Source organism: Felis catus, chromosome C2 (genome assembly GCF_018350175.1).
Source record: "Felis catus isolate Fca126 chromosome C2, F.catus_Fca126_mat1.0, whole genome shotgun sequence".
Lineage (NCBI taxonomy): Eukaryota > Metazoa > Chordata > Mammalia > Carnivora > Felidae > Felis > Felis catus.
The window spans coordinates 133253468-133279525 of record NC_058376.1 but is presented as its reverse complement, the minus strand read 5'-3'; the positions used below and the strand labels follow the sequence as shown (position 1 = coordinate 133279525).

At 50.6% G+C, this 26058-nt stretch overlaps 2 protein-coding genes across 5 annotated transcripts in view; one reads left to right on the top strand and one right to left on the bottom strand.

Moving 5' to 3' along the window:
• Nucleotides 1-15729, top strand: part of RFTN1 (raftlin, lipid raft linker 1) — a 207836-nt gene extending 192107 nt beyond the window's left edge. For all 4 annotated transcript variants that reach the window (XM_006936444.5, XM_045037651.1, XM_006936442.4 and 1 more), the window contains 3 exons: nt 1884-1987; nt 4510-4591; nt 14376-15729. In XM_006936444.5, the coding sequence (XP_006936506.2) occupies nt 1884-1987; nt 4510-4591; nt 14376-14756 (567 nt within the window). In that variant the 3' untranslated portion in view covers nt 14757-15729. The remainder of the gene's footprint in view (nt 1-1883; nt 1988-4509; nt 4592-14375) is intronic.
• Nucleotides 11009-26058, bottom strand: part of OXNAD1 (oxidoreductase NAD binding domain containing 1) — a 59161-nt gene continuing 44111 nt past the window's right edge. The window contains exon 5 of the mRNA XM_045037653.1: nt 11009-11676. Within this exon, the coding sequence (XP_044893588.1) occupies nt 11518-11676 (159 nt within the window). The 3' untranslated portion in view covers nt 11009-11517. The remainder of the gene's footprint in view (nt 11677-26058) is intronic.

Sequence of the window (26058 nt, the reverse complement as noted above, 5' to 3'; positions counted from 1 at the left end):
CTCTGGGCAGTACCTCTCTGACTTGCCGCATCAGAACTACTGAGAAGGTTCCTTCAAACAGATTCCAGGGCTCACCCCCAGGTTTCTGATCTGGTGGGTCTCCGGGGAGGGGGCGGTTTGCAAGACTCTGAATTTCTAACAAGTTCCCAGGTGATCCCAATGTTGCTGGCTCAGAGACCACACTTTGAGAACCACTGTGAAAAGCCAAGACTTATTTTTTACAGTTGAGGAAACAGGCTCCCAAAGGATAAATTCGTTGCCAGGAGTTCAGGTGGCTTGGTAGCCATGGTGGGATGGGTGCCCAGTGACAGGAGTTTTAAAAGACATTTGAGGGGCGCCTGAGTGTCTCAGTCGGTTAAGCGAACCCCAACTTCGGTTCAGGTCATGATCTTGCGGTTTGTGACTTCGAGCCCCGCGTCGGGCTCTGTGCTGACAGCTCGGAGCCTGGATCCTGCTTGGGATTCTGCGTCTCCCTCTTTCTCTGCCCCTCCCCCACTTGCACCTGCACGCTCGCGCACGCTCTCTCTCTCTCAAAAATAAATCAACGTTAAAAAAAATTAAAAGCCATTTGAAGAGGTAGGGCTCATCTGTCTTCCAGCCCCCTAGCCCAGAGCAGCCAGATGAGTGGTTCTATTTCCAAAAGGCCTCCAGCAGGACAGCCACTCCCACCAATGGTTCCCTTCTGAGCAGTGCCTCCCCCAAGTGAAGCCCACCTTCCTCGGTGCTCTAGGCCCAGTGTGGCCTTCTGTAGTATATGCTGGAGTTTTCTCCCCCTGGGTGCCCCTTCCCCCACTCCGTCTGTCAACTCTCTGCCCGGCCCTTGGGCCCCAGGAAGCCCACCTTGACCATGGCTGGTATCCTTCCGCTCTGCTGACCTTCGAAGCCTCGTGGCCCTGCCAGTAGGCCATTCTGTATTCCCATTACTTGCATGTGGGTGCTGTTGCCTCTGTGAACTGTGACCTCTAGCAGCGGGACCGTGCCTTCATTCACCTCTGTACCCACCACTCTGAAATACTAGCTGGATGCATCCACACGGCTGCCTCGGTTGGAAAGAGTCTGGACACAGGTTTAAGATGTTCTGAGGCCAACTACAAGAAGCCAGCCTAACAGGGATGGGGAATCCATTGTACACACAGGGCAGGGTGGGGGCTGACCTTCCAGTGTCAGCGAGGAGCCAGGAGTAAGGCATCAGCCCTGCTGCCTTGAGAGAGCACGAGGAACCCAGGGCAGTGGCCTCTAGTTAGGGCGCACCCCCCCCCCCGTCCGTGGTGGCAGGACTGAGTTTTTAAATTGAAAGGCAAGTTAGCCCCCTCAGACACACGCGGAAAACACGGGCAGCACTCATTTATCCCTTTATGGAAGGATGTATAACAGGTGAAGCTCCCTCTGTGCAGGTGTGTGCGTGAGCACACGTTTGTGTGTGTGTGTGTGTGTGTGTGTGTGTGTGTGTGTGTGTGTGTGTTGTTGCTGCCATGACTGGATGATGCTAACAACATGATCACTTATGAAATGCCGTCTAATGCCCCACGACACACTCCGAAATCACCAGTGTGTGGTGTCATGAATATGGCTTTGAGGCAAGGTGATTGCACTTCTCCAGTGAAACTCACAGGAGGCTAGTTGTCCAGACAAGAATAAACCCAAATGAATGCATTAATCCTTTGGCTCCAATTCCTTGCCGACTGCACAGACTGAGTTGGGGCCCAGCAAGAAATCCCATGTTGGCAGTTTGGCTCTGAAATCTTTAAGCGTCGTTGGAGCCGGGCCTCCAGGCTGCAGGACGCCCCCCCCCCCCCCCGCCTCTTTACTGAACAGCACCCCCTCAGTCACTCAGGTGTTGACATGGTGCAGTCGCAGCCCTCACAGTGGCCTTTCTCCCCCAGGGTGTCGAGGTGCAGACAGACTACGTGCCCCTGCTGAACTCCCTGGCGGCCTATGGCTGGCAGCTCACCTGTGTGCTACCTACTCCCGTTGTCAAGACAACCAGGTAACAATAATAGTCATCGTTGTTCTTCTTCTTATTATTCAACACTTCCTCTGTGCTGCACACTGTTCCCAGTAAGTGCTTCATGCACATAACTTATCTAATCCTGTGACAAGTCTGTGAGGCTAGTGGGGTCACTCCGATTCTCTGGCTAGGAAGTGACAGAACCAGGATTTCAGATTCTTCACCACCACCCCCACAGAGCGCTCCCCGGCACCCCTCTTCCCACACGGGGAGCCTTGGCCAGTGAATCATTACTGCCAGGCATGTCAAAGATGAGCCCCCGGGTTGAGGGGCCCCAGGGCTTTGAGGTGCAAAAGAAATTGAGCCCCTACTGTGTGCCCTGTGCTGGCCTGGATAGGTGCCTTGCGCGTAAAATTTCATTTAGTCCTCAGAAAACCCCTAGAAGGTGGAATCCTTTTATTAAACCCATTTTACAGCTGAGGCAACGTGGCCAGGGAGGTTGAAGGGACTCAGCCAAGATCACAGCCCTGGGCCCTGGTCAGTAGTCCCACAAAGAGGAGGTAAAGACCTGCAGTCTTGCCCCTTACTTGAGGCACTTCTCACAGTTTCACATTTAGGGACACTTGTCCACCTGAGCTCAGCCCACCGTCCCCTCAGCTCACGGGCTGGTCCTGGTGTTACTAACCCTGAAAGGCCTTCCATCTGTATTTTGGGTGTATCTAAACTAATCCTCCTAACTGTCCTGTGGGATTATAAGCATAGATAGGATTCCCATTTTGCAGATGAAGAAACTGAGGCTCAGAGAGGCTCTGTCACATACCTGAGGTCACACAGACAGTAAGTGGCAGAACCTGGGACTAGCACCTCAGTCTGCATAGTCAGGCACTTCTCCTAGGCCAGGCAGCCCCTTTGCTGACCTGTAGGGATGCCCCCTCCCGTGACCCTCAGTGTCCCACCTTCCCCGAGTCCTGCTACGTGTTCACAGGGTGATGGCCAGCGTGAGGCAAGGCTGGCGATCTGGGAGGACAGCAGGGCGGTGCAGCCGCAGAGCCTAGACTGAGGGTGAGAATGATGGTGATGATCAGTGCCTTCCAGGGTCCCTCCCTGAACGCATCTGGGCTCTCATGTCTCCCTCCTGACACTGGGCTACAGTGGGGCACTGCACGCTGCGGGAGGCTAGTCTGCAGCACCTTTGGGCCCTGGGCCATTGGGAGCCTCCATGCTGCCTCATGGCCAAGACTCCTGTGGGTATGGGGTGATGCAGAGGGGTGGAAAGAACCCTGCATTTGTGGCCTGAAAACTTGAACCCGAGTCCTGAGCCTGCCACTTGGTAACTGTCCATCTTGGTCAAGTCCCAGAGCTGCTCTGAATCAGTTTCCTTCTCCGTAAGAGGGAAGAATGCCTACCCACCACCCATTCCAGAGGACAAGAGTCGTGATGAGAATGGACTTGGGTGCAAAGCCCCAGCTCTCTAAACCCAGAGGGTGCTGACAGGTGTCTCTGTCTCCATCTCAGATCTCACACCTGCTCAGTCACCGCCCCCCCCCCAGTCCTCTACTTCCCTGTGCCCTACATGCCACCTCTCGGTGGAGTGGGGGGCACATGGAACCAGGCAGGTTTGAGCTTGAAGCCTCGCTGTGTGATCCCAAGCCCGCTCCTTAAATGAGCTTCTGTGTCCTGACTGTGAAGGCGGTGGGCTCCCACTCCTTGGAGCTCTGTGGTGAGACTTAAACGAGCCATGGTGTGTGAAACCACCCAGCCCAGCCCCAGCACAAAATACGTTCGTTTCCTCCCACCTTCCCCTCTGACATTCCACGCAGTGATGCTTGCCTCAGCAGAGAAGACACTTGCAAAGAGAGATTTAAGAAAGTGATCAGAAGATAGAGGCAGGGCTGAGAACAGTGACCTTCACAAACACGCCTGCCATCTTTGAAGGCAGCTCTGTGGGGTCCGAGAGGAACGCGCACTCACTGCGCCTTAAACAAGAGCGGCCCTCCTGAGCGCCCCTCACCTGCGCCTGCAGGAGCCGGGCTGCCTTGGCGAGGGCTGCCAGCGAGGGTGAATCGGGCGCACGGCCCTCCCCTCTGCTCAGCCAGGCTCTGTGCCTGCTGTTCGGTAAAGGCTGGCCGGCGGGCAGAGCTCACCACCCATCCCGGGCCAATCTGACCTCTCCATGGCTCATTACCAAAGACAGATTTGGAAGAGGCTTCCCACCTCTTGAGATTCACTAAAGACGCCAGTTTATCATCATTTGGCCAAGATGCCAGCTGTTATTCCACATCGAGGGAAGGAAGGGGAGTTTCCAGCAACGAAGCTGGTATGGCAGGGACACCCACAAAGCTTTTGTTGAGCCTCCAGCATAACCCTCTGGAAGCAAGACGGGGATGGCCTGGGAGGGGGCTGCTGCTTGATTCCTGACCTCTCACTGTCTGGTGGCAGCTTTCCTTTCTGTAGGTGGTCAGCCTTGACAAAGTTAGGGACAGAAACATCTGTGAGGCTTGGGGTCCCCCCCTACCGCCACCAGATGTAACAACTCATTCTCCACTCTGCATGTGTTACAGGGAGGGGAATGTATCCACCAAGCAGATTGTCTTTCTTCAGAGACCGTGTCTACCTCAGAAAATCAAGAAGAAGGAATCAAAGGTAAGTGACCTTGATTGCCTTCCCCAGTTTTCCTTAGCAGGGCTCCATCCTCAAGTGAATTTTCTATAGCAGTTGAGCAGGCAGTCAGCTCCAACTTCCAGGGGCTCTCGGAGGAACGCCTGAGCCCTGCGGCAAACTGAATCACACCCGAGGCTGCCAAAGCCGGACAGATGGGGACACTGGAGGGTCTTGTCCTGCGGTCGGGCTGGAGAGTGGGGTGGAACAGTTCTGCTGGACACTCATGTAGGCCAGATATTCCCAGTAAACTAAAAATAGGGGCATGAAGTCAGCTGCCATCTGACCAGGGGGTGGGATGGCTTGAGTTCATGCCCAGCTTCTCTGAATCTTCATCTCATTACAAGCTCTGGTCGCAGCCCGTTGGATCCGTCAGGACATCAGAAGTTTGGTGATTTTGGTGGAGGGACCCTGCCAGGGCTCCTTCTTGGCGTGCCCCGACCCGAGGGCCTCTTAGTGGTAGCGGCTGGTGTGGACAGAGACCAGCCGCAGTCTGTGCCAGTGGACCCTCGGGCTAGGCTGTCCAGGGGATGGCCAGGGGCCTTTCTCCCTCGCTGGATGTCGCGTGAACCGGCCTGGAAACAGCCATGCTGAGAGCCTGTGGCTGCTCTCAGAAATTCTCCCATGTTTCCAGAAGTCAAACCCAAGTCTTTCCCCTGTGTCAGACACTTCTGATGCTTCCCAGCCCCAGCCGGTGGGTGATTCTCCCGTGGGCGTTTCACCATTTACTCAGGAAGAGATGAGTGAGTCAGTGTGTCAAAGCCCAAGTCAGGTGTCACCCGAAGCCAACTTGAGCCACCTTTGCTGGCCAAGGCAGCACTGCCTGGCAGAGCCTGGTGGACCCGCCCCGCTCCTCATGCTTGGCACCGTCCCGTGCTCCCCTGTTAGTTCCTCGAGTCCTTTGGACACGGAGCCTGGACAGGAGCAACAAGCAATGGACAGATTGTAGCAGCCCCTCACCAGCCAGCAAACCCGGGGGGCGGGAGGGAGGGTCCTGGGAGGAACGCCAAGGAAACGGCGACCTGAAGCCAGATGGTGTAGAATGCAGAGGAAGGTCTCTGTCTCCGCTCCAAGATGCTAATGTGACAGGTGACGGCAGCCGAGGACCAGAAGGCAACCGCTGAAGCCACCATTAACCACCAGGAGCAGTCAGCCGCCGGCTGGAAGATGGATCTTCCCGGGACCACTGTCAGCTGCAGCTTTGCCCCAGGCTCCTGGGGACCGCGTGCATTCACAGTGACATCCAACAAAAGCACAGGCGAGGGCTCCATCAAACACCAAAACACGCCAGCTCTGCCCTTAAGAGAGGGAGGTGGTGCTGCATTTTCTGGATCCCAGAGGAGAGACGTGTGGTTTGATTTTGGTACCAAGGCTGTGGGGCTCACAGAGGGCGACAAGCAGGAGATTTTAGAGGTAGAGTTTTAAAGCTGCTGTAACAAGTGGAGCAGCTTCCGTCAGGAAAGTCCTGAGGATGGAGTCCTCTAGTTCGTGATCAGGAGAAACTTGCGCCCCAATCAGCCGCAATCATCTGGGCGGCTGCTTTCTCTTTTGAAGGACTTATTTATCCCCTGCCCATTCATAGGGTTGGCTCACCTCCAGCGCTTGTTTTCTGTGTGACCTGGAGAGGTCGCCTCACGGGCAGAGAGCCCCAGAGAGGGGACTTTACAGCCTGATGGCTTGTCCCCCTTTCATCGTCCTGGCCAGTCTTCCCGCGGCTGACTCAGGTCGGCATCCTACTCCCACTGAGGTCTGGGTGCCCCCACGTTCATGGCAGTAACTCCATCGAGCCCTCGCAGGACTGATGCTGTTGGCTGCCCTCTGCCTCTTGAAGCACCTTTTCTCTTGGCGCTGACCCCACACCATCCTGGTTTTCCACTAGGTGGTTCAAACCCAGCCCCATTTCTCTCTCACTCCCTAATCTCTTCCTTAGAAAATCTCACTCATTCCCCAGAGTGAAAAATCTGACTCCCCACCTCCGAGGTGATGACTCCTACACCTGCATTTTCACGACTCGCTTCCACCCGAAACCCAGCTCCACGTGCCCCGTCACTACTCAGCATCTCAGAGCGACCTGTGATCTGGCTATCCCCCTCCCCCTGTCTAGAACAAGGGCACCACCACTGTCCAGAGGCACCCACCCACCCAGGGCTCATCCTTGACTCCCCGTCTCCTTGTTGCCGTGGTCAAGCAGAAACTTGAATCCTCAAGACAGAAACTTGAATCCCTCCCCTTCTCTCCGCATTCACAAGCCTCAACAACTCTAATCCTCTGGTAACAGGTCTCCCCTTCAACTATATTCTCCATCAGGAGCCAAAGTGATCCTTAAGAAAGAATATTGCAGGGCACCTGGGTGGCTCAGTCACTTGAGTGTCTGACTCTTGATTTTGGCTCAGGTCACGCTCTCACAGTCCTGAGCTCAAGCCTCTGCATCAGGCTCCACATTGACAGCACAGAGCCTGCTTGAGATTCTCTCTGTCCCTCTCTCTCTGCCCACCCTCTGCTTGCTCTCGCTCTTAATCAATCAATCAATCAATCAATCAATAAAAAGAAAAAAGCGTACTGAATCATGTCACCCCACTGCTTAAAGCTTTGTGTGAGTCTTAAGATAAAGGTGGAAATCTACAGTGCGATATCCACAGGACTGTGTGTGATCTGGCCCTTCTTAGTTCTTGTGCCATCACCCCCATTTTCTGCATTCCACCTACTGTGGCCTTCATGCTCTTCTGTGTCCCTTCCTGCCACAGGGCCTTTGCTTTGACTGTTACCTCTGCTTCAGATGCTCTCTTCCTTTGTAATACGTTGGGAATAACCACATTCCTGTCTTGCAGAACTCTTCTTTTGGTCTAGAATTATTTGTGATCATTAGTTTATCCTCTGCTGATAGAGTCAGACATTAACTCCCTGAGAGCAAAGCCCTGTTTTCCTGACTTTTACATGCCCAGTACTTGGCTTTTAGTTGGTACTCGACAGATATTTGTTGAACCAATAAATGAGTAATGAAACGTCTGAGCCCAGGACATTCTTATTACGTGTGGGTTGAAATCGAAGAAAAGGGACCGTAAGGTTGGCACAGCAAGGACACAGCATATTGAGTCCTCTTTTAATCAGCAAAGTGGAGGAAATTCTCCAATCAGGACTTTTTCGGCATTTGGAAGAAGCCTCTGTGTGTGTGTGTGTGAGTGTGGCTCTCAAAGCAAATAATTAAACTCCTTCCAAGGTAATAGGTGATTTCTGCTACACCAGAAGTCTTCCTTCCAGCTAACGCTCCTTGAAGTGGAGGCAGATAACAGACAGTTTTTAAAATGTGCGAATTAAATCCATTAGCCCTTGCCACTCGGAGCTCTGGACACACACTGCTATAAAGTGAGGGATTTTTTTCTCTTCTGCAGTTATCGCTGACAGGGATGGCTCGTTGGATCCTTCTTGGTATGGGCACCAGCGGGCGGCACGCCTGAGTGCCACAGACCCGCTGGCTTGGGAAGCCTGCTTAACTTGTTCAGAGGCTCTCCCGATACTGCTCGAGATAAGGAATCCGTCCTCCCGGCTGGGCCGCCTGCCTTTAAGCATCTGAATGTTACACACCTCCCCTCAGATCCGCAACCCATAAAGCTGTCACTGTCCCACGGGTGGCCTTTTTGAGCCTTGGGATCTGGAACAACAGTTGTTTGTTAAAGCCCGAGATTATCCTCAGCTTAAAGGAGGAGGAGAAGCCCAGGTTAGGAAGGGAGCCCGGTGAAGATGGGAGGGAGACAAGAAACCCCTCCATGGGGGACAGAGCTGGGGGCTGTGTTTCTCTTTAGCTCAGTGCTTCTCACACTGTGGCCCGTGGACCAGCAGTATCAGCCTTACCTGGGAGTTTGGTAAAAATGCAAAATTTCCTGGAAATGCAAGCTGATGCGGCCACTCTGGAAAACAGTATGGAGGTTCCTCAAAAAACTAAAAACAGAACTACCCTACGACCAGCAATTGCACTACTAGGCATTTATCCACGGGATACAGGTGTGCTGTTTCGAAGGGACACATGCACCCCCATGTTTATAGCAGCACAATCAACAATAGCCAAAGTATGGAAAGAGCCTAAATGTCCATCGAGGGATGAATGGATAAAGAAGATGTGGTATATATACACAATGGAGTGTTACTCGGCAATCAAAAAGAATGAAATCTTGCCATTTGCAACAATGCAGATGGAAATGGAGGGTATGATGCTAAGCGAAATTAAAGAAAGACAAATATCATATGACTTCACTCATATGAGGACTTTAAGAGACAAAACAGATGAACATAAGGGAAGGGAAACAAAAATAATATAAAAACAGGGAGGGGGACAAAACAGAAGAGATTCATAAATATGGAGAACAAACTGAGGGTTATGGGAGGGGTTGTGGGAGGGTGGATGGGCTAAATGGGTAAGGGGCATTAAGGAATCAACTCCTGAAATCATTGCTTCACTATATGCTAACTAATTTGGATGTAAATTTTAAAAAATAAAACAAGTTAGAAAAAAAATGCAAAATTTCCCTCCTCTCTCTAGGTTGCACACGCTGGATGGGGTGAGTGATGGGTTTCAGGAGCCCTCCAGATGATTCTGACGTCTGCTCAAGTCTGAGGGCCGATGTCTTAGGGGAGTAGTTTAGGGTCCTTTCTTGGCTCACCTGTGGACTGCCATTCAATTTTTATCATTATTGATTTTTTTAAAAATAGTCCTGTCAGGGAGGCTTCAGTGTAGATCTTTTTTTAAGTAAGTCAAAACAAAGTATCTTTAATGGCAGTTAAATCTGACTTCCATTAGCTAACCACTCGGCCTAATGAGTCAAGTGCCTGACCCAGCAGGTGCATCTTAACATTGTACTGTCTGAAAGCTGAGGCCCTTACGTGTCGGGCTAACCATTGCAAAGGTGCGTGTCCTCTCCCTTTGTTTCTTCTCCTCCCTGGCCTCTACAGCAAGAGCCTAAAGCCTCTCGTCTGCCAAGAATGAGAAGCTGGAAGGGTAGTGTGGATGGAGCCAGAGACACCTGCATTTGAATTCCAGCTCTGCTCTTTTCTAGCTGTGTGACTTTGGGCAAGTTGCTCAACCTCTCTGAACCTCTGTGTGCTCATCTATACAACAGTGCTAACAGTGATTAGTGAGAGTAGTGCTTCGGAAATTCAGGGAAATGGGAACCTTGCCACCGCGTGAGATACACAGTAGGCACCTCGGTGTGTGCTTGTACTTTCCTCCGCAGGTACCCTGCAGCAGTCTGCCTTCACAGCTTGGTACGTTTCGCTTTCAGATGATACAGACCCTGAGTTTTGGCCCCTGCTACTTCCCCGCTTCATGAGAATGCCCCCACAAAGGACAGAAGGACAAGGGAAGAGTTGAGTCAGGACCTCCTCGGGACTTGTCTGCAGCACCCGTGACAGATGTGGAGGCCCCCCCCCCAGGAGCTTGGGGAACAAGTGACATCACCACAGCCCATCTGGGGACACAGAAAACAGTGTAGTCCTAGAAGGCATTTGGCTTGACAGATTTCCCTGTGATGACCAAGAAGGACAGAAAACGGCTGGGAGAGTTCTCGCCAGCTCAATGCCAGCAGCCCCGGCTGGTTCCCGGCGAAAGCGGCCGGTGTTCTCCTGGCGGATTATAGCAAATCAACAAAATGTGATCTTCTACAGGAAACTAGATGTGGCTGGACTTCCAGAAGAGGCATGGAAGTTCTGTTTAGTTACCAAGAGCAGCGCTGAGAGAATAGCTGGGTTTGCGTTAGAAGACAAGAGTCGAGGCTAGAATGTGGCGAAGGTAGAATCGTCCAGGGTTGTGCACTGCTCAGCTGCAGAGGGGGCTCTTGGCATCCACTACAGCGTGGATGGGCCCCCGAGGTGCAGCACAGCCCCGGGGCGGGGGGAGGGGGGGGAGAGGGGGAGAGGCGGGGCAGACACCTATTTCAGAGATGAGGAATTTGAGATTTGGAGGGATCAATAACTTGCCCAAGGACAGATGAGTCGTGAGCGCCAGAACTGACTGACATGTGACGGGAGGTCTGGGCCACCATGCTATCATGCTTTGACGTTTTAGCATTTAGAACCTTTCACCGGAAGTAATCTCACCACTTTATTGGCAAAAGTGAAGCTTCCTCCGACTTGCCTGATAGCTGGCTTCCTCTCCAAGTACTGTATACAGGCAGGCTTACCTGGCCTGTTTCTAAAAACATGCAAAATGCAGGGGCGCCTGGGTGGCTCAGTCGGTTGAGCGGCCAACTTCGGCTCAGGTCATGATCTTATGGTCCGTGAGTTCGAGCCCCGCGTCGGGCTCTGTGCTGACAGCTCAGAGCCTGGAGCCTGTTTCGGATTCTGTGTCTCCCTCTCTCTGACCCTCCTCCGTTCATGCTCTGTCTCAAAAAAATAAACGTTAAAAAAAAATTTTTTTTTAAACATGCAAAATGCAGATAATAATTTGGGGACATTGATTTTTTTAAAAAGGCTCTTCTGTTTTGATTGGAAATAAAACGTAGCAGCAGCTGCCCGTGACAAGGCAGCAGTTATGAACCACGATCGTGCCGTGCCCACAAGCCTCGGAGGTTGCCGTTGGGGGCGGCAGCAGTGGTCCTCAGGTCCAGAGTCAGCATCCTGCCCTGGTGGGTATGAGGTTTGAGATGTCTGGGTGGCAGTCTCTGCCCAAGTGGGCACCACTGGGGCAGGGGTCCGAGGCGTCACCCCGCCTGCACAAGGGCTCCGTTGCTGGAGCTTATGGCTTGGGTGCAGGAAGCTCAAACCATCCCAGAGGGAAGTCTGTCAGTCTGTCAGGTGTAATATGAGAAAACCCCCAAACAGGAGTGTCCGGGCAAACCCATCCAACACCATAGGTGAACTCATCTGAGGACTTGGGGGGCGGGCAGGGCCGAGGAGGACAGGATGGATGTTAAAGCCTAACCTCAACAGGTACTTCTTTCTGTTTTCTCTACTTTGATGAAATACTCACATTTACCAGTGTTGTCGAAACTCTTAAATCCAAGAACCCCCATGATGTGTTCAATCTCAGAACCCCGCGAGTAGGCGGATATTTTGAGGAAATAGGGCTCCACCACTGGAAACTGCACAAAGGTGGCAGATTAAAAACAAAAAAAAAGAAAAAAATTCCTGTAGCACATGTTTGGTTTCTCCTAGCAAAGCACTAGGTTGTTTACAACGTGGCGAAGCCTTAAGAAATCGTTTTCCACTGATGGTGCAGCTGCATTCCTGGGCTCCCCCTCCAGCCTAGCAAGGAGTCAGCAGTGAAACTCCTTTACCTTTTCTCTCAGTCACAGAGTGCCTAACCCTCAACTCCCTATTAGGTGACACTATGTGGTGCCACTGAAATAGAAGGCAGTGACCATCGTGGGAACTTAAACTAAAACTCACCCTATGGTACCATCGTCACAGAGCTGTGCCTGCCCCAGATTGTCCCATGATGCTCTTCTTCCTGGTGAGACCACTCTGTCCCTCGGGGGTCCTGACTCTGGCCTCACCTGCCCAGCTCTCTCTCCTTTGGGGCCTTCTCTCTCGTCCTTTGTGTCTTTCACAACCGGGCTTGGTACCTGCTCAAGATTTTGTGACTGTCACCCTCCTAAGTGTTTACCATGCACAGGTCTCTGGCATCTGACTCTGTGAGCACTGGGGACGCAGGCCCCACTGAGTGGACTGCCCCTCCCTGAGGTGGGGGCCATGCTGGGCATAGGTACCCCTCAGGATGGCAGAGGTCACAGGGATCTTTGCTCAGGAAGACTGAGAGCACCCTGTATGTTTGGGGTGTGGAAGAAGGCCACAGTCTCTGCTGGGCTGTTCGCCCACAGAACACATCCCTCTTTTGTAACCACAGTGACCCAAGTATTCTCTTCCACACCCTTCGTATTTCCCTGTCTGCTCAAGCTCATTTGCCCAGATTTATTCCCAGCGCACAGGCTCTCAAACTGGCTCCTCTGGGGCAGTTCGTGTAGTCAGCAGGCTCAGCGGGACTTTGAAATTTTCCCCTCTTTCCTTCCTTAAATTAGTTTCTCTCTCTGGAAAGCGACCAGAAATAATGTCTAGACGCACCAGTACCTCCTCACTACACCCAAGCGAGGTTTTGACGCTGGAATTACAGGAGTAGCTCGGCTTGTGGGCTCTGTCGTCCTTCCATCCGTTCACCCCACAAGTAGGTTTTGAGTGCCGACTCTATGCTGTATTCCAGGGATACAGGTATAAATAAGACCGCTGGCAGCCTTGACCTGATGGAGTTGACTTCTAGCGTCAGTCATGACGGCAGCGTATCTGGTATATTATATCCCAGGTGTGTGCTAAGATTTACATGGATTGTCGTGGTGCTAAGACGCATCACACGGATTGAATCATCCACATCAATACCCTTTAAGGCAGGGCTTGGCAAACGGGGGCTTGGCTCCCGGGCCAAATGCGGCCCACCGCCTGTTTTTGTAGATAAAGTTTTACTGGAATACAGTCGCGCACATTCGTGACATATTAGCTATGACTGCTTTTACAATACAGCAGTGGAGCCAAATGGTTACAACAGAGACCATATGGCCTGCGGAGCCTAGAATATTATCTGCCTTTCCCAGAAAAAATCACCAACGTTGTCTTTACAGAAAACCAAGTTGCCTGACGTTGACTTAGGTTAGAGTTACTGTCCCATTGTATAGATGAGAACGCTGGGCCACTGAATGGCTGCTGAATGGCGAAGAGACTCTTCAGGAAGTCTCACGCCACATCTTCCACATGACCCGTTCTTGTCCAGCTCTATTACTGACTGTGCGACCTTGTCCTCTCTAAGCCTCTGTTGACTTCCCTGCCCCGTGGGGAAATACTTTGCTGCAGGTCAGGCTCCCCAGGAAGCAGCCTTTGATAGATTTGGGTGGAGTAATTTTTAGGGGGGGTGCCCCAGGGAACACCTGTGGGGAAAGGAGGGCACAGGAGTGGGCAGGGGGAAAGACGGGCTACGATGCAGTCACAGCAGTGGCTTTATTAGCCAACCCCTGGGGGAGCCCTGGAACTGGGATGGCCTTTTGGAGTTGTTCTGAGTTGGGACAGGAGGGTGGGGCACACGGCACAGGGCCAGCCCCATGTTCTGTGCCCTTCTAATTCGGGAGATCTGGTGAGAGTGTGGGCCCAGTGCTTGGTAGCCCACAGCCTGCTCGGAAGGGAAGCAAGTAGCCAGCACCGTGGCTCATAGGAGGGGCAGGCCCCTGTGTCTTCTCCCATTCTGCTTCTCCAAATAATAGGATTTCAGGACCTCTTCTCCCAGAGCCAGCTGAAAGACATACCGCCTCATCCCCAGAGTCCCCTGAAATCCACAACTAAAATACAGTGCATGGGGGCGCCTGGGTGGCTCAGTCAGTTAAGTGTCCAACTCTTGATCTCGGCTCAGGTCATGCTCTCACAGTTCATGGGTTCAAGCCCCTCATCAGGCTCTGTGCTGACAGCACACACAGCCTGCTTGGGACTCTCTGTGCCTCCCTCTTTCTGCCCCTCCCTGTGTACATGCTTGCTCTCTCTGACTCTCTCTGTCAAAAATAAGCAAATAAATAAACATTTAAAAATAAGTAAATGAAATACACTGCATGGAGGGCATCAAACAGGCTCTTATGGTGGGCGTGATGTGTGTGGACCATGATTCAAGTTTGCTGCTGGTAACGCTCTGCTCCAGGAGTGCTGGGAATCGTGTCTTGCTCAGACAAGAGCTTGCGCACGCAGACGGTTGGGTGAAGCGCTGGGTTCACAGAGACAACATTTATTTATCCCCATCCCCTCTGCTTTCTAGTTCCAGTGGCGATTCTCCCGAGAAGACATGCACAACAGGCAGATGAGGAAGTCCAAAGGCAAACTCAGCGCCAGAGACAAGCGACAAGCAGAAGAAAATGAAAAGAATTTAGAAGACCAGTTTTCCAAAGCCGGAGACGTGGGAAACTGTGTGCCGGGCCTGCATCAGGAGGACGAGGCATCCGAGGAGCTGAAGGTCCCTGCCCAGGAGATCACAGAAGAAAAGCTCTGTGTGGAGGGTGGGGCTGTGCAAAACGGTCCTGCGGGTCATTGCGGGGCCCCGGAAGGGGGCTGCGCTGAGCAGTCCCATCCCAGAGAGGATGCCAGGGAGGGAGGCACCCAGGAAATGGCCGCAGAGCCCGAGACAGCGGGGGACAACTGAGTCCTGAGCGGTTGGTGTTGCACGCCTGATGCGCTGGCAAAGCGGAGGCACCGTGCCGCCATCTGGGTGGGGGGGCTGGTTTGCCCCTGCGTCACGTGTTACCCTTTGGCTTGGCTTGACCTCTTCTCGTGAGCTCACCGGGCCCTCTGAGGGCCGGGTCCCTGACAGTTTTGGTCTCTGCACATCCATTAGAAATGTGTCGTAATGCCCCAGTGTTAGAATGCAAGAGGTCAGGTTATTTCTTCATCTGTTTCCCAGTCTCATGGGAAGGAGTGGCCCATCCAGTGCCTGTGTCCACCCCCCTCCCCCGCCAGGTTCCCCAGGGAACATTCGAGTCAGGTCCATCCATGGACCTCCCTGGCTACAAACCAAGACTGTTCATTCCCGCACCCTGCCGGGGGTGCATTTTACATCCGCTGCTGCTCTCTGCGGCTTTTTGGTGATGTAACAACCCCCGGAGCCCATCAGGTGCCCTCCTCCATCTAAGCCCCACACGCCCTGCTGCTTTGACAAGGAAAATGACAGTAGGGAGGGGAGGTGCCCCACCTCCTGGCTTTTCTCGAAGTATTCCCATAGATACTGGTAATTTGAAAATGAAGAGGTAATTCTGTGTGTACACCTGATCTTGCAGAGTTTCCAAGAAGGTATTCTGTATTAGTATCAATGCCAAAAAATTTTTTAAAGAATTTGTACTCAGCACATTATCTGAACACACGTTCCTTCTTTCATTTCAGGGCAACCCGACTGGTTGGGAGCTCTTGTTATGTGCTATTTTAATCAGTGTATCATTGGCCAAGTTGTTTCCATGTATGCTATCACGTGTTTATATTGTCCAGAAAGTATTGTTAAGGCTTTAAGTAGTTGCAACTGGTGAACCGTGGAGAGAGAATGCCGATTGTCTTGACCCAAACAACAGCCTTTCTCTTCTCTTTCTTGTTTAGTTACTTAAAGCAATAAATCATCTATGAGTTTAGTGCATTGTGAGCATGGAATATTGTGTCACAGTGAAAAGCCTGTCTAGCCTCATGTCCAAAGGACTCGACTCCACAGTCCCCATTCATTCTTTATATAAGTTTCTGACTCCTGGCAGCATGATGATTTTGGAGAAGAAAATGAAGGTCCTGTAGAAAACAGCAGAGCCAGCTAAACATGCTGTGCTTTCCTGTCATTTGTAGAAAGAAGATGGAAATTGGGATTCAGGTGTCACCAGGTGAGGCAGGGCACAGCCACTCCCCATTGGCCGGGGTGGTGGAAACAACTTTTAAAACAAACAAAAAGCCCTACTTCGGTTTCTATGCATGTTTCCAGACTTTTAAGTAAATTATTTCATGAAGCAAGTCTCTTCCCTGTTTGCAAGTTTGCTGAAACACACATTTACACTATATTTTGTAGGGCAGAATTGAAAACCCTGTACAGCCACATTGTACAGTTGTTTTCCTCTTTTTTTATAAAGTTTATTTTCACAGAGACAGAGACAGCGTGAGTTGGGGAGGGGCAGAGAGAGAGAGGGAGAGAGGGAATCCTAAGCAGGCTCCGCACCACCAGCTCAGAGCCCGACACAGGACTCGAACCCACGAAACCGTGAGGTTGTGACCTGAGCTGAAACCAAGAGTCGGACGCGTGCCCCAGTTGTTTTCCTCTTGGTTTTTGAACAAACTTCCACCACCGAGGCCCAGAGCTTCCCTAAAAAGGTTGAAGGCTCTGTTCAAAGAGAAGGCAACTGTTTAAAAATGACATTTTCCGCAGTTATACCCAAGAACATCTATACAGCATTGATATTAAAAGTTATCTCTTGGCTTATATCTTCGAGGGTCACGGCTTTTTAAAAATGCAGTAGTTCGCAGAGCCTGGGACAAAAACAATGCCCATCTCTCACAACTTTGGAAGGCGTTTGGTCCCAGCATGCACCCCTTCAGGTGGATGCCTGTATCACTCAGCAGTAGGTACGTTTTTCAATAATTAAATGACATGTACGTTGGCTGCATGTGTTATGGGAAAACAATTGAAGGTGACTGTAGCTAATTTGAATTCCTCAGGGGGTTTGACCCTAGCGCCAGGCTAACAAGTAATTCCTGAATGTCTTGTCTTTTCCGGCTTTTCCACGCTCGTGCTGACATCCGGCAAAATATTAGTCTACCTGAGGCAGTTCTCATACTGGCTGACTGGGGGAGCTTTAAAAATTCTTGATACCTGGGTCCCACTCGAGACTGGAGTGGCTGCTCCAGGGAGTGGCCTGGGTCCCGGGTTTGTAACCCCGCTGTGGATTCCACGGTGCAACCAAGGGTGAGAGTCGCTGGCCACAGGATTGCTGTGAGCTGAATCACAGCTTGTTCCTTGTGAAATGAAATGCTTTTTACGAAAAGTAAATAACCAACACCCTGACACTCCACCCCGACATCCTCCATGTGTCTTTCAAGCAGCGGGATTCCCAAAGGAAACGTTACTCTCCTATGATTGCCGATAGGGTGAAAGTCCATCGTTGGACCGGACGGGGCCTCGTGACCAGAAAAAGCCGCAGAGCCTTGTAGGAGGCTTATGCACATGGCAGTCGGTCTTTGCATCTGTCACAGCAGGTCTGGAAGGAACGGGGAGTTCTGGGGGTGATCAGGTGACTTAAGTGGGGGCCTAAGTGACTTTGATGGCCTTGCTGCCACCGCCATCCAGCTCAATGGGACATTCCAGAGAGTCAGAGGCACCACGAGAAGGGGAGGCCAAGTCTGGCCTCATGGGAAGGACTGGGACTCTGCCGTGGAGGGTTCTTTGTTCATTCTTCAGCCCAGTTGGTTTGCCTGTGGAAAGAGGTTTTTGGAAGGGGAAAAAAAAAATCCCCCTCAGGAACAAATGAGAGGTTCTTCTGAAGCTGTGGCTTAAATTCTGAGTCTTAGGCCAGGAGGGTATTTTTCTCTTCTTTTTTTTTTTTTAATTTTTTTTTAATGTTTATTTGTGCAAGAGAGAGAGAGAGTGAGGAAGGGGGAGAGAAACAGGGAGACACAGAATCCGAAGCAGGCTCCAGGCTCTGAGCTGTCAACACAGAGCCCGATGCGGGGCTCGAACTCACAAATTGTGAGATCACGACCTGAGCCGAAGTCCAGGAGGGTATTTTTCAAGACCTCTTCTTCACCTCCAGAGGTTCAGGGGAGGGTCGTGGGTGGGGAGGAGTGCCATTCAGGTGTGGTGCTCTCAAGTGCACATGGCCACAAGGTCAAAGAATTGACACACGGAGAGCCTAAGGACACCCATGTTAATGAAGCCGTGAGCCTGTTCGACATCGGGCTCCCCTTGGTGGAAAAGCCCAGCTGGGCTTTGGAATCAGCTGGTTAGGATGCTAACCTACACATGTAATCTCCAGGTAATTTCTCCACATCTCCAAGCACCAGTGTCCCCACGTGTGAAATGGGGCTGACCCCCACCCCGTTAGATTTTTGTATGCAGACGACGTGTGCAAAGTGCTTGGTGTGGTTGTCCGTGAATCCTAATGCCGGCCGGCAACAAGGTGGCAAGAGCTGTCAATGCCCAGCCGGTGCCCACAGACTCTGGTACTTCCAGCCTCTCTGCACTCCGGGCCATGTGACTGGGTTCTGGCCAACAGGACATGAGATGTGATGCAGGCCACTTCTGGGCCTGACCTTTACAAAGCCCCTCACGCCACCTCTGCCCTCCCAACACCCTTGGCGTAGTTCAAGATGGACCGTGACGTGAGAGTACATCAAAATGAGCTATGCTAGGGGTGCCTGGGTGGCTCAGTTGAGCGTTCGACTTTGGCCCAGGTCGTGATCTCACAGCCCGTAAGTTCGAGCCCCACAACGGGCTCTGTGCTGACAGTAAGAGCCTGCAGCCTGCTTCAGACTCTGTGTCTCCCTTTCTTTCTGCCCCTCCCCTACTCCTGCTGTGTCCCTCTCCTTCAAAAATAAACATTTAAAAAAAATGAGCTATGCTAAACCACTGACAATGCAAGTTTTATCTGTTACAGAAGCATAGCATAGCCCATCCTGACAGAAATACGCTAATAATGTTTTTCAAAGTCTTCACGTATTTGTTAGTGGTTTGTAAGTAACAATACGGTCAGCACGGTCCAGTCCTCGTCTGAATGTTTTCAAATCTCCAAGCTGATCATACTTCATTTGAGCTGTGCTTGATGGGACCAGCTTCAAGAAAACACTAGGACGAGACGTTCTAATTCACTTCTTATGAAGCACATTTTATCAAGTTCTCCAAACATATTAATCATGGCCGGTTTTAAGCCACAAGACCTGTTTCAGGAAGAGCTCTCGGGTGGCGCAGTGCTTATCAGGAGGTTCACGTTCACCCAAAACTCCTCACTCAGGCAACACGCTGCGGGCGTGCGGGGCCTGGCTGACCCCGGGAGACCCCGCGGGGCAGCACGGTCTGGGCTCCGGGCCCCCACCCCGAGCGGGCCCAGAGCGGCAGCTGGGAATGAAGGCTCAGGAAAGGGTTGGTGGGAGGCGGCAGGAGAAAGGACGGGGGCCGTAGGCGGCAGCCTCGACGTGGCTCGGCGCCGACTCCCCAGCCGTGCCAGCGGGTCGGGTCTCCCAAGGGTCCCGCCGAAAGTGCTGGAGCTGACTGCGTGGGCGGGGCCGGCTGCGCCTCGGGTGAGGAGCGCTCTGCCGGCTCCGCGACCTGCCCAAGTGAGCTCGGGAGAGTCTGGTTTTCCCGTACCTGGTCCCCAGGGTCTGGAACAGAGAAGCACGTGGACGTGAGATCTAAGGACAGGACCCAACAAGTCTTTGGCTGGGATTTCTGAGGTGACGGTTGCCAGGGAAGGAAGCAAAGCCAATGTTTACCACAGGTTCCTGTTGATAGAGATCATCTCTGTGGCCAGACTAAGAAAGCTCACTCCGGGTTGTCGAGAGCTGCTCTCTGAACCTGCCAGGTGCTCGCTTCCCTAGCCGCTGCGACACAGTGGGGTGTGGCATCTCCCTGCCGAGGCGGCCGGGCCGTGGCAGACCTGTGGGTGCATTTCTTTTTTTTTTTTTTTTTTTTTTTTAGGGTTTATTCATTTTTTAGAGACAGAGCATGAGTGGCGGAGGGGTAGAGAGAGAGGGAGACACAGAATCCGAAGCAGGCTCCAGGCTCTGAGCTGTCAGCAGAGAGCCTGATGTGGGGCTCGAACCCACGAACTGTGAGATCATGACCTGAGCTAAAGTCAGACGCTCAGCCGACTGAGCCACCCAGGCGCCCCCTGTGGGTGCATTTCTACTGCACGAGGGATCATTCGCACACACAGGTAGTTGTTGTTTTTCATGTTTACTTATTTTTGAGAGAGAGAGAGACAATGAGCGGGCGGGTAGGGGCAGAGGGAGAGGGGGACAGAGGACCCCAAGTGGGCTCTGCGCCGACAGCAGGGAGCGGGAGGCGGGGCCCAAGCTTGATAACCGAGAGATCGTGACCGGAGCTGACGTCAGACATTTAACCCACCGCGCCCCCAAGGCGCCCCCACGTATGCGGTTTTAAGGCCCACACCACAGTGCTAGGTGCTGGGAAGAGGGCAGTGACCGAGACCGACCCCCATCCCGGCTCCCTCGGGGCTTACGCGACACACGCTAGGTTCCCGCACCGGCAGCCGTAGCTGTGGGGAGTGGCGTGGACAAGGGCGGGATGCCGCGAAGGCACCGACAGGGAGAGGTCACCCGCTTACGGAAGGCTTCGCCGAAGGATAAGCAGTCAGGTGAGCAGTCCACAGGGTGGCAGTGTGCCTCGCGGCTCAGGGCGCGGACTGGAGCCCCGCCGCCCCGCTACAACCCGGACTCTGCGGCCTACCAGCTGGGTGGCCTTGGGCAAGTCACTTAACCCGCCTGTGCCCCGGCTGCCTCATCTGTAAGAGGGAGGTAGAGGCCGTCGCGAGAATGAAGTGAGTATATGCAAAGTGCTTAGAGAGCGTCTGGCACAAGGGAAGTGCTATATACAAACGTTAGCAACGAGGGAGCAAGACTGAACAGGAAGAATGTGAGAGCAGGCTCTGAAGGAAGCAGCTTATGTTCACGTAACTGAAAGAAATCCAAGCAGGTTCGCAGAGAGTGTGTGTGTGTAGGGGTGGGGAGTAGCAACCATGAGATTCGAGACAGAGATGGATGGGCAGGGCCTGAGGCAGCTGAGCCTCGGGAATGCTGGTAACTGAGGCAGCTGAGCCTCGGGAATGCTGGTAAGGATTCTCGTCCTCGCAGTAGGAGTCATGGGGGGCCCGTTGATCAGTTTAAAACAGGGAGATGACGTCAAATTTGCATGTTTAGAAGATCTCTCTGGCTGCTGGAGAAAGGTGTGCAGGGGGCCCAGAGAGGATGCAGAGGGGGGCTGGTGCATTAGTGCAGGTGGGAGTGTGGGTGGTTTGCACCTCAGTGGAGAGCGAGAGGAAGGGTCAGCTTTGAGTGATTTAGGAGCAAAAATCGACTGGATTCTGCACTGACCGGTGAGGGAGGTATGGAAGCTACCAGCCCTACCAGAAACCGATGAGGACTGTCCTTATTGAAAGTATTTCCTCGGAATAGGGGTGTCTGGGGTGGCTCAGTTAAGCAGCTGACTCTTGATTTTGGCTCAGGTCATGATCTCACAGCTGGTGTGTTCAAGCCCCGCAACAGGCTCCACGCTGACACGGCGGAACCTGCTTGGGATTCTCTCTCTCTCTCCCTCACTCTCTGCCCTCCTCTGCCCATTCTCGCTCAAAATAAATATTTAAAAAAAAATAAAATGAAATAAAAGTATTTCCTCGGAATAACAAATACTGCAGTGATACTGCCATCGTTCAAAACTTTTCTAGAAACCCTCTCGTGGATTAGTTTTCAGGATGTGAATGACTAACTCAACATGATTCTACAAAGTCACTAAAACATGAGTCTGGATACTTCCCTTAAGACCCAAAGAATAGGTCTTTAATTTCTGGAGGGAGGAAGCTGTTGACAAACAGAAGCAGCTGGTGGGGAAGGAACCATGGGTAAGTCATAGGTTGTAGAACGGGACCTATTTGTCTTGGGTCAGAAGGACAGAGCCTAAAACAATTTTTAATGGCAGTGCTACAATTATAGCCAAGGCTGTCCACTGTGGGGACTGTGTCTTAGAAATGGGGTAAAAGGACTCATTCAATCCAGAGACGTTTTGAAAACATGGATCCCACGTTGGTTGACCGTTAAGAGGAAGCAAGCTTTCCTCGCTGTAACTAACACAATCTTTAGTAATCAATACTTCTGTATTTAAACGTGTCGCTCACTAGACATAAAGTTCAGTATGGCTTTGGATTTTCTGCTGCCTCTAAATAATATGAAGGTTTAATGAAGGTAAGAAATAGATTTCACTTCTCAGGTTGAGCATTAAAATGCTTCCTGTAATGAACCTCTGTTTGTGAATCCTGGGTACCTCTTCTCTTGTTGATTCTTCAGCAAAGAGAACAAGAAAATCATCTGAGAAGGAAGGACAACCGGCAAGCTTGTCAGGGCCTGGATCCCGAAATGCCTAAGTTGCTAACTGTTGAGAAAACTCTTCTTTTCACGAAGCCAGGGAGCTATCAATCCAGCCGCTGTCTCAGTCCAGCCCACCTGAAGCCCCAACAGGCAAATGTTGTCAGTTTTCTTTCTTATTAATGGTGAATCCACCATTTCTCCTGAGCCCCAACTCCAGAATTTAATCAGTACCACAGTGCAGAAGTCCTCTATATCAAACCAAACTTTTCCCTTGCTTCGGTCCAAGGCAGTTTCTTCTTATTCTGTCGACACCGGAGATGCAAACAACAGTAATTGCAACAATGAATCAAGTATTTGAAGACAGTTAAGACCCTCCTTCGTCATCTCTCATCAGAATGGCCAACCTCCGCTCCACTCGATCTCTAAGGCCCGTTTTTTCCATCAGGAAAATTGCAGAATGATCATGCTAAAAGGGATTCTAGGTTGTGTAGTCCTACCCACTTGACAGATCAGGAGAGCAGGTCACGGACACAGTGAGTCGTGCAGGAAGCTGTACAACAGGGATGACTTAGGTCTCTCGATGCCTGGCACCCTGTTCTCTCCACCCTACTACACAGCCAACTAAACTTGTTCCATTCTTTCTTTCTTCTCTCTAGGTGCCTATAGTCCCTAAGGACAGACAGGCTTGGTTGGTTTTTTTAAAAATCTCACTAAAATGGAATGGAGTGTTCTGGTTAAATGAGTCTCTCTTTAAAAAAAAAAAAAATGGGAGGCAAGTCTACCTCGTTAATGAGTGGGGAGGATTTTGGAACAAGGTCAGGGCCGAGTCTGTGGAGAGGAAGGGGACTAAGTCTCATAAGTCACGCATTGTCACTGTCAGCCATGTGAGCTTGGGCAAGCCATCCAACCACTCAGTCTCATTTCCCTTACTGGTAAAATGGAACAGCATCTTCACCCTGATCATCCTGCCTACTTCACACAGACACTGTGGCTAATTCAATGAGCTAAAACGAATGTCTTGTCAAATGCCAAGTGCTCCTGTAGTATTCATTTGATGATAGAACTCTAGTCAAAATCTAGACCACCAGTGAATTCAGGTGAACTCCAGAGTTACTATTTCCCATCCCTTTTCCTTTATTACTTTATCTGTGAAAATGAACCTCTATGGCTATATGTAAGACCTTTGTGTTTAAATAATCTCGTGGTTGGGGGAAAAAAAAGGAGGTAAAGAAAACACAGAATATACTAAGAAGCTATAATAATTAGAACAGTGTTGAATCAGAGCAGGAACAAATAAATAGACCTATGGAACGGAGTGTCTAGGGGAAAAAAATCCATCTGTAGGTGGGAGTTTCATATGTGATAAAGAAGGCATTTCAAACCACTGGGGGAAAGTGTGGAATATTTGATAAATGGTGATGGGCAACTGGAGAGCCATATGAAAAAGTCAGATCCTTATCCCCCATCAAGCACAAAAATTAATCTCCAATAGATTAAAGCCCTGCCAAAGTATCAGAAGAAAGTATATTCATAAAAGTCAAGGGAAAATATGTGATTATATATAAACTTAAAAATCTGGTGTAAGTTATAACAAACAATTCAGGGACAAATAATACATTGGGGAAAATATTTGCAATGCATATACAGACAGAAGATTAGCATGCATTCTATTTTATAAAGAGTTACAAATCCATAAGATATCAAAGTGGACATAAAATGTGAACACACCATTCTAAAAAAAATGGCTAAAACATTTTTGAAAAAAATGCTAGGGAGCAATCAGGAAATTAATTTTTTAATTAATGTGACTAGGAAACACACTTTAAAGACTTAAACAACCTAGCGTCAGAGAAATGGGTACTTTCATACTCCATTAGAATATAAATCGATTGTGCATTTTACAGGGCCATTTGGCAGTACCAGCCAATTTTTGATCCAGAAATGATCCAGAAATGACAGGATACATGCACAAGAATTGCACAAACAAGCTTGTTTCCTGCAGTACTGTTTGTAATAGGCCCAAACTGGGAACAGTGTAGATGTCCATCATAGAGATGTAATTACGTACACGATGGCATGCATCTACAGCTGGGAGTAGGCAAGAAGAGTAAATTCATAAGTGCACGTACCTGTCTGTGTGTCCAAGGTTAATACACTGCAAAAGGTCTAATACCTAGCAAGCTCTTCATATAGAAGTTCATGCTAGGCCAGGGAGTGGGATGGGAGAGAAGAAAACGTTGGCATTTTGATGCACATGCTTTCATATTATTTGATTTTTTATAATCATATTCATCAGGTAATTAAGAAAGAACAAAGGAATAGACAAAATCTTGGGACATGGAGATGACATGGAGGTCAGGTTTATGGGCTCCTGCAGGGGCAGGGGCAGGGGTAGGGGCAGGGATAGGGGCAGGGGCAGGGATGGGGGATGGTGGGGATGGGATGGGGGGGAGTTAAGAACCCAGAACAGACAGGATGGAGACGGCTGCTTAGTAATGAGGAAGTCAGGACTCCTGAACACAAATACTTTTCAATGCACGCCTTGAGTGGATGGTGGGTCAGAAGGTATCTTCGTATGTCATCACCACGCCTGCTGCCGAAGCACATATTAGGAAAGAAGAATATTAAAGACAAGACATCCCACTACTTCTCGAAGATGAGAATGGTATAATTCTTGGAGTTTCATTTAAAATAAAATGAAATAACAGCGCTCAGGTTAAATTATCAGCATACGATCATCCGCAGTACCCAGGAATGAAGGAAATTGCTGTTTTCCAATCAGAAAGAAAGAAAAAAAAAAACCTCTCCGACAGAGGTGCGTGATGCTGGGTGATCACTGGGCTTGTGCATACATATTGCTGCTCACACAGCGTATGTGAACACACCCGCAGCAGCTCTGCGTCCTGTGTAACAGCTCTCCCGAGCACGGTCCCCAGAGTGTGGGCAAACCCTTCCCATAGCTCCACCCACGCCTCCAGTGACCTGTCCAGCCAGCCACCTTCTATAGCTTCCCTTTCGATTGGCAACACTTGCAAATAAACCATTTTGCCCTCCAAAGCATTTCTACTTTCAGTTTTCCAAATACTTAACTTGCTCAGGATAACCTTACATTTTCCTATCTACAATCTCTAGCACAGTGACTGCACATACTAGGTGCTCAATAAATCACTTAGTTAACTTCTCACCCTCCAGAAAAAGCCGTCACCTCACCATCCCAAGTGGTATCCCACTGAATGATTCTTTCATAGTTTTTCAGGCTGTTATTTCTCTCACCTTAAAAAAAAACAAAACTAGGGGTGCCTGGGTGGCGCAGTCGGTTAAGCGTCCGACTTCAGCCAGGTCACGATCTCACGGTCCGTGAGTTCGAGCCCCGCGTCGGGCTCTGGGCTGATGGCTCAGAGCCTGGAGCCTGTTTCTGTTTCTGTGTCTCCCTCTCTCTCTGCCCCTCCCCCGTTCATGCTCTGTCTCTCTCTGTCCCAAAAATAAATAAACGTTGAAAAATAAAATAAAATAAAATAAAAAAAACAAAACTAACTATGGCTTGGTTTATAGCACTGTACCAACCTAACTGTACTGTTGTTGACTTACTTCTTAGCTTTGATAAATACACCATGGTTCTATAAGACGGTATTTGGGGAAGCTGGGTAAAAGGTATACGGGTACCCTTTGCAGCTCTTCTGTAAATCTAAAGTTATTTCAAAAGAAAAAGTTTTAAAACAAAACAAAATTTTAAAACGAAAGGTGGTGGTGGGGTGAGTTCTATGGACTCTACTTGCCTTTCCTATCTTTTTTTTCCCCTTCATAGTAAAACTCTTCGAAACTATTATCTATCCTCATTCGTTACAATTTCTTTCCTCCCAGTTGTGGAAAGGAAACCACTACAATAGGTTTTC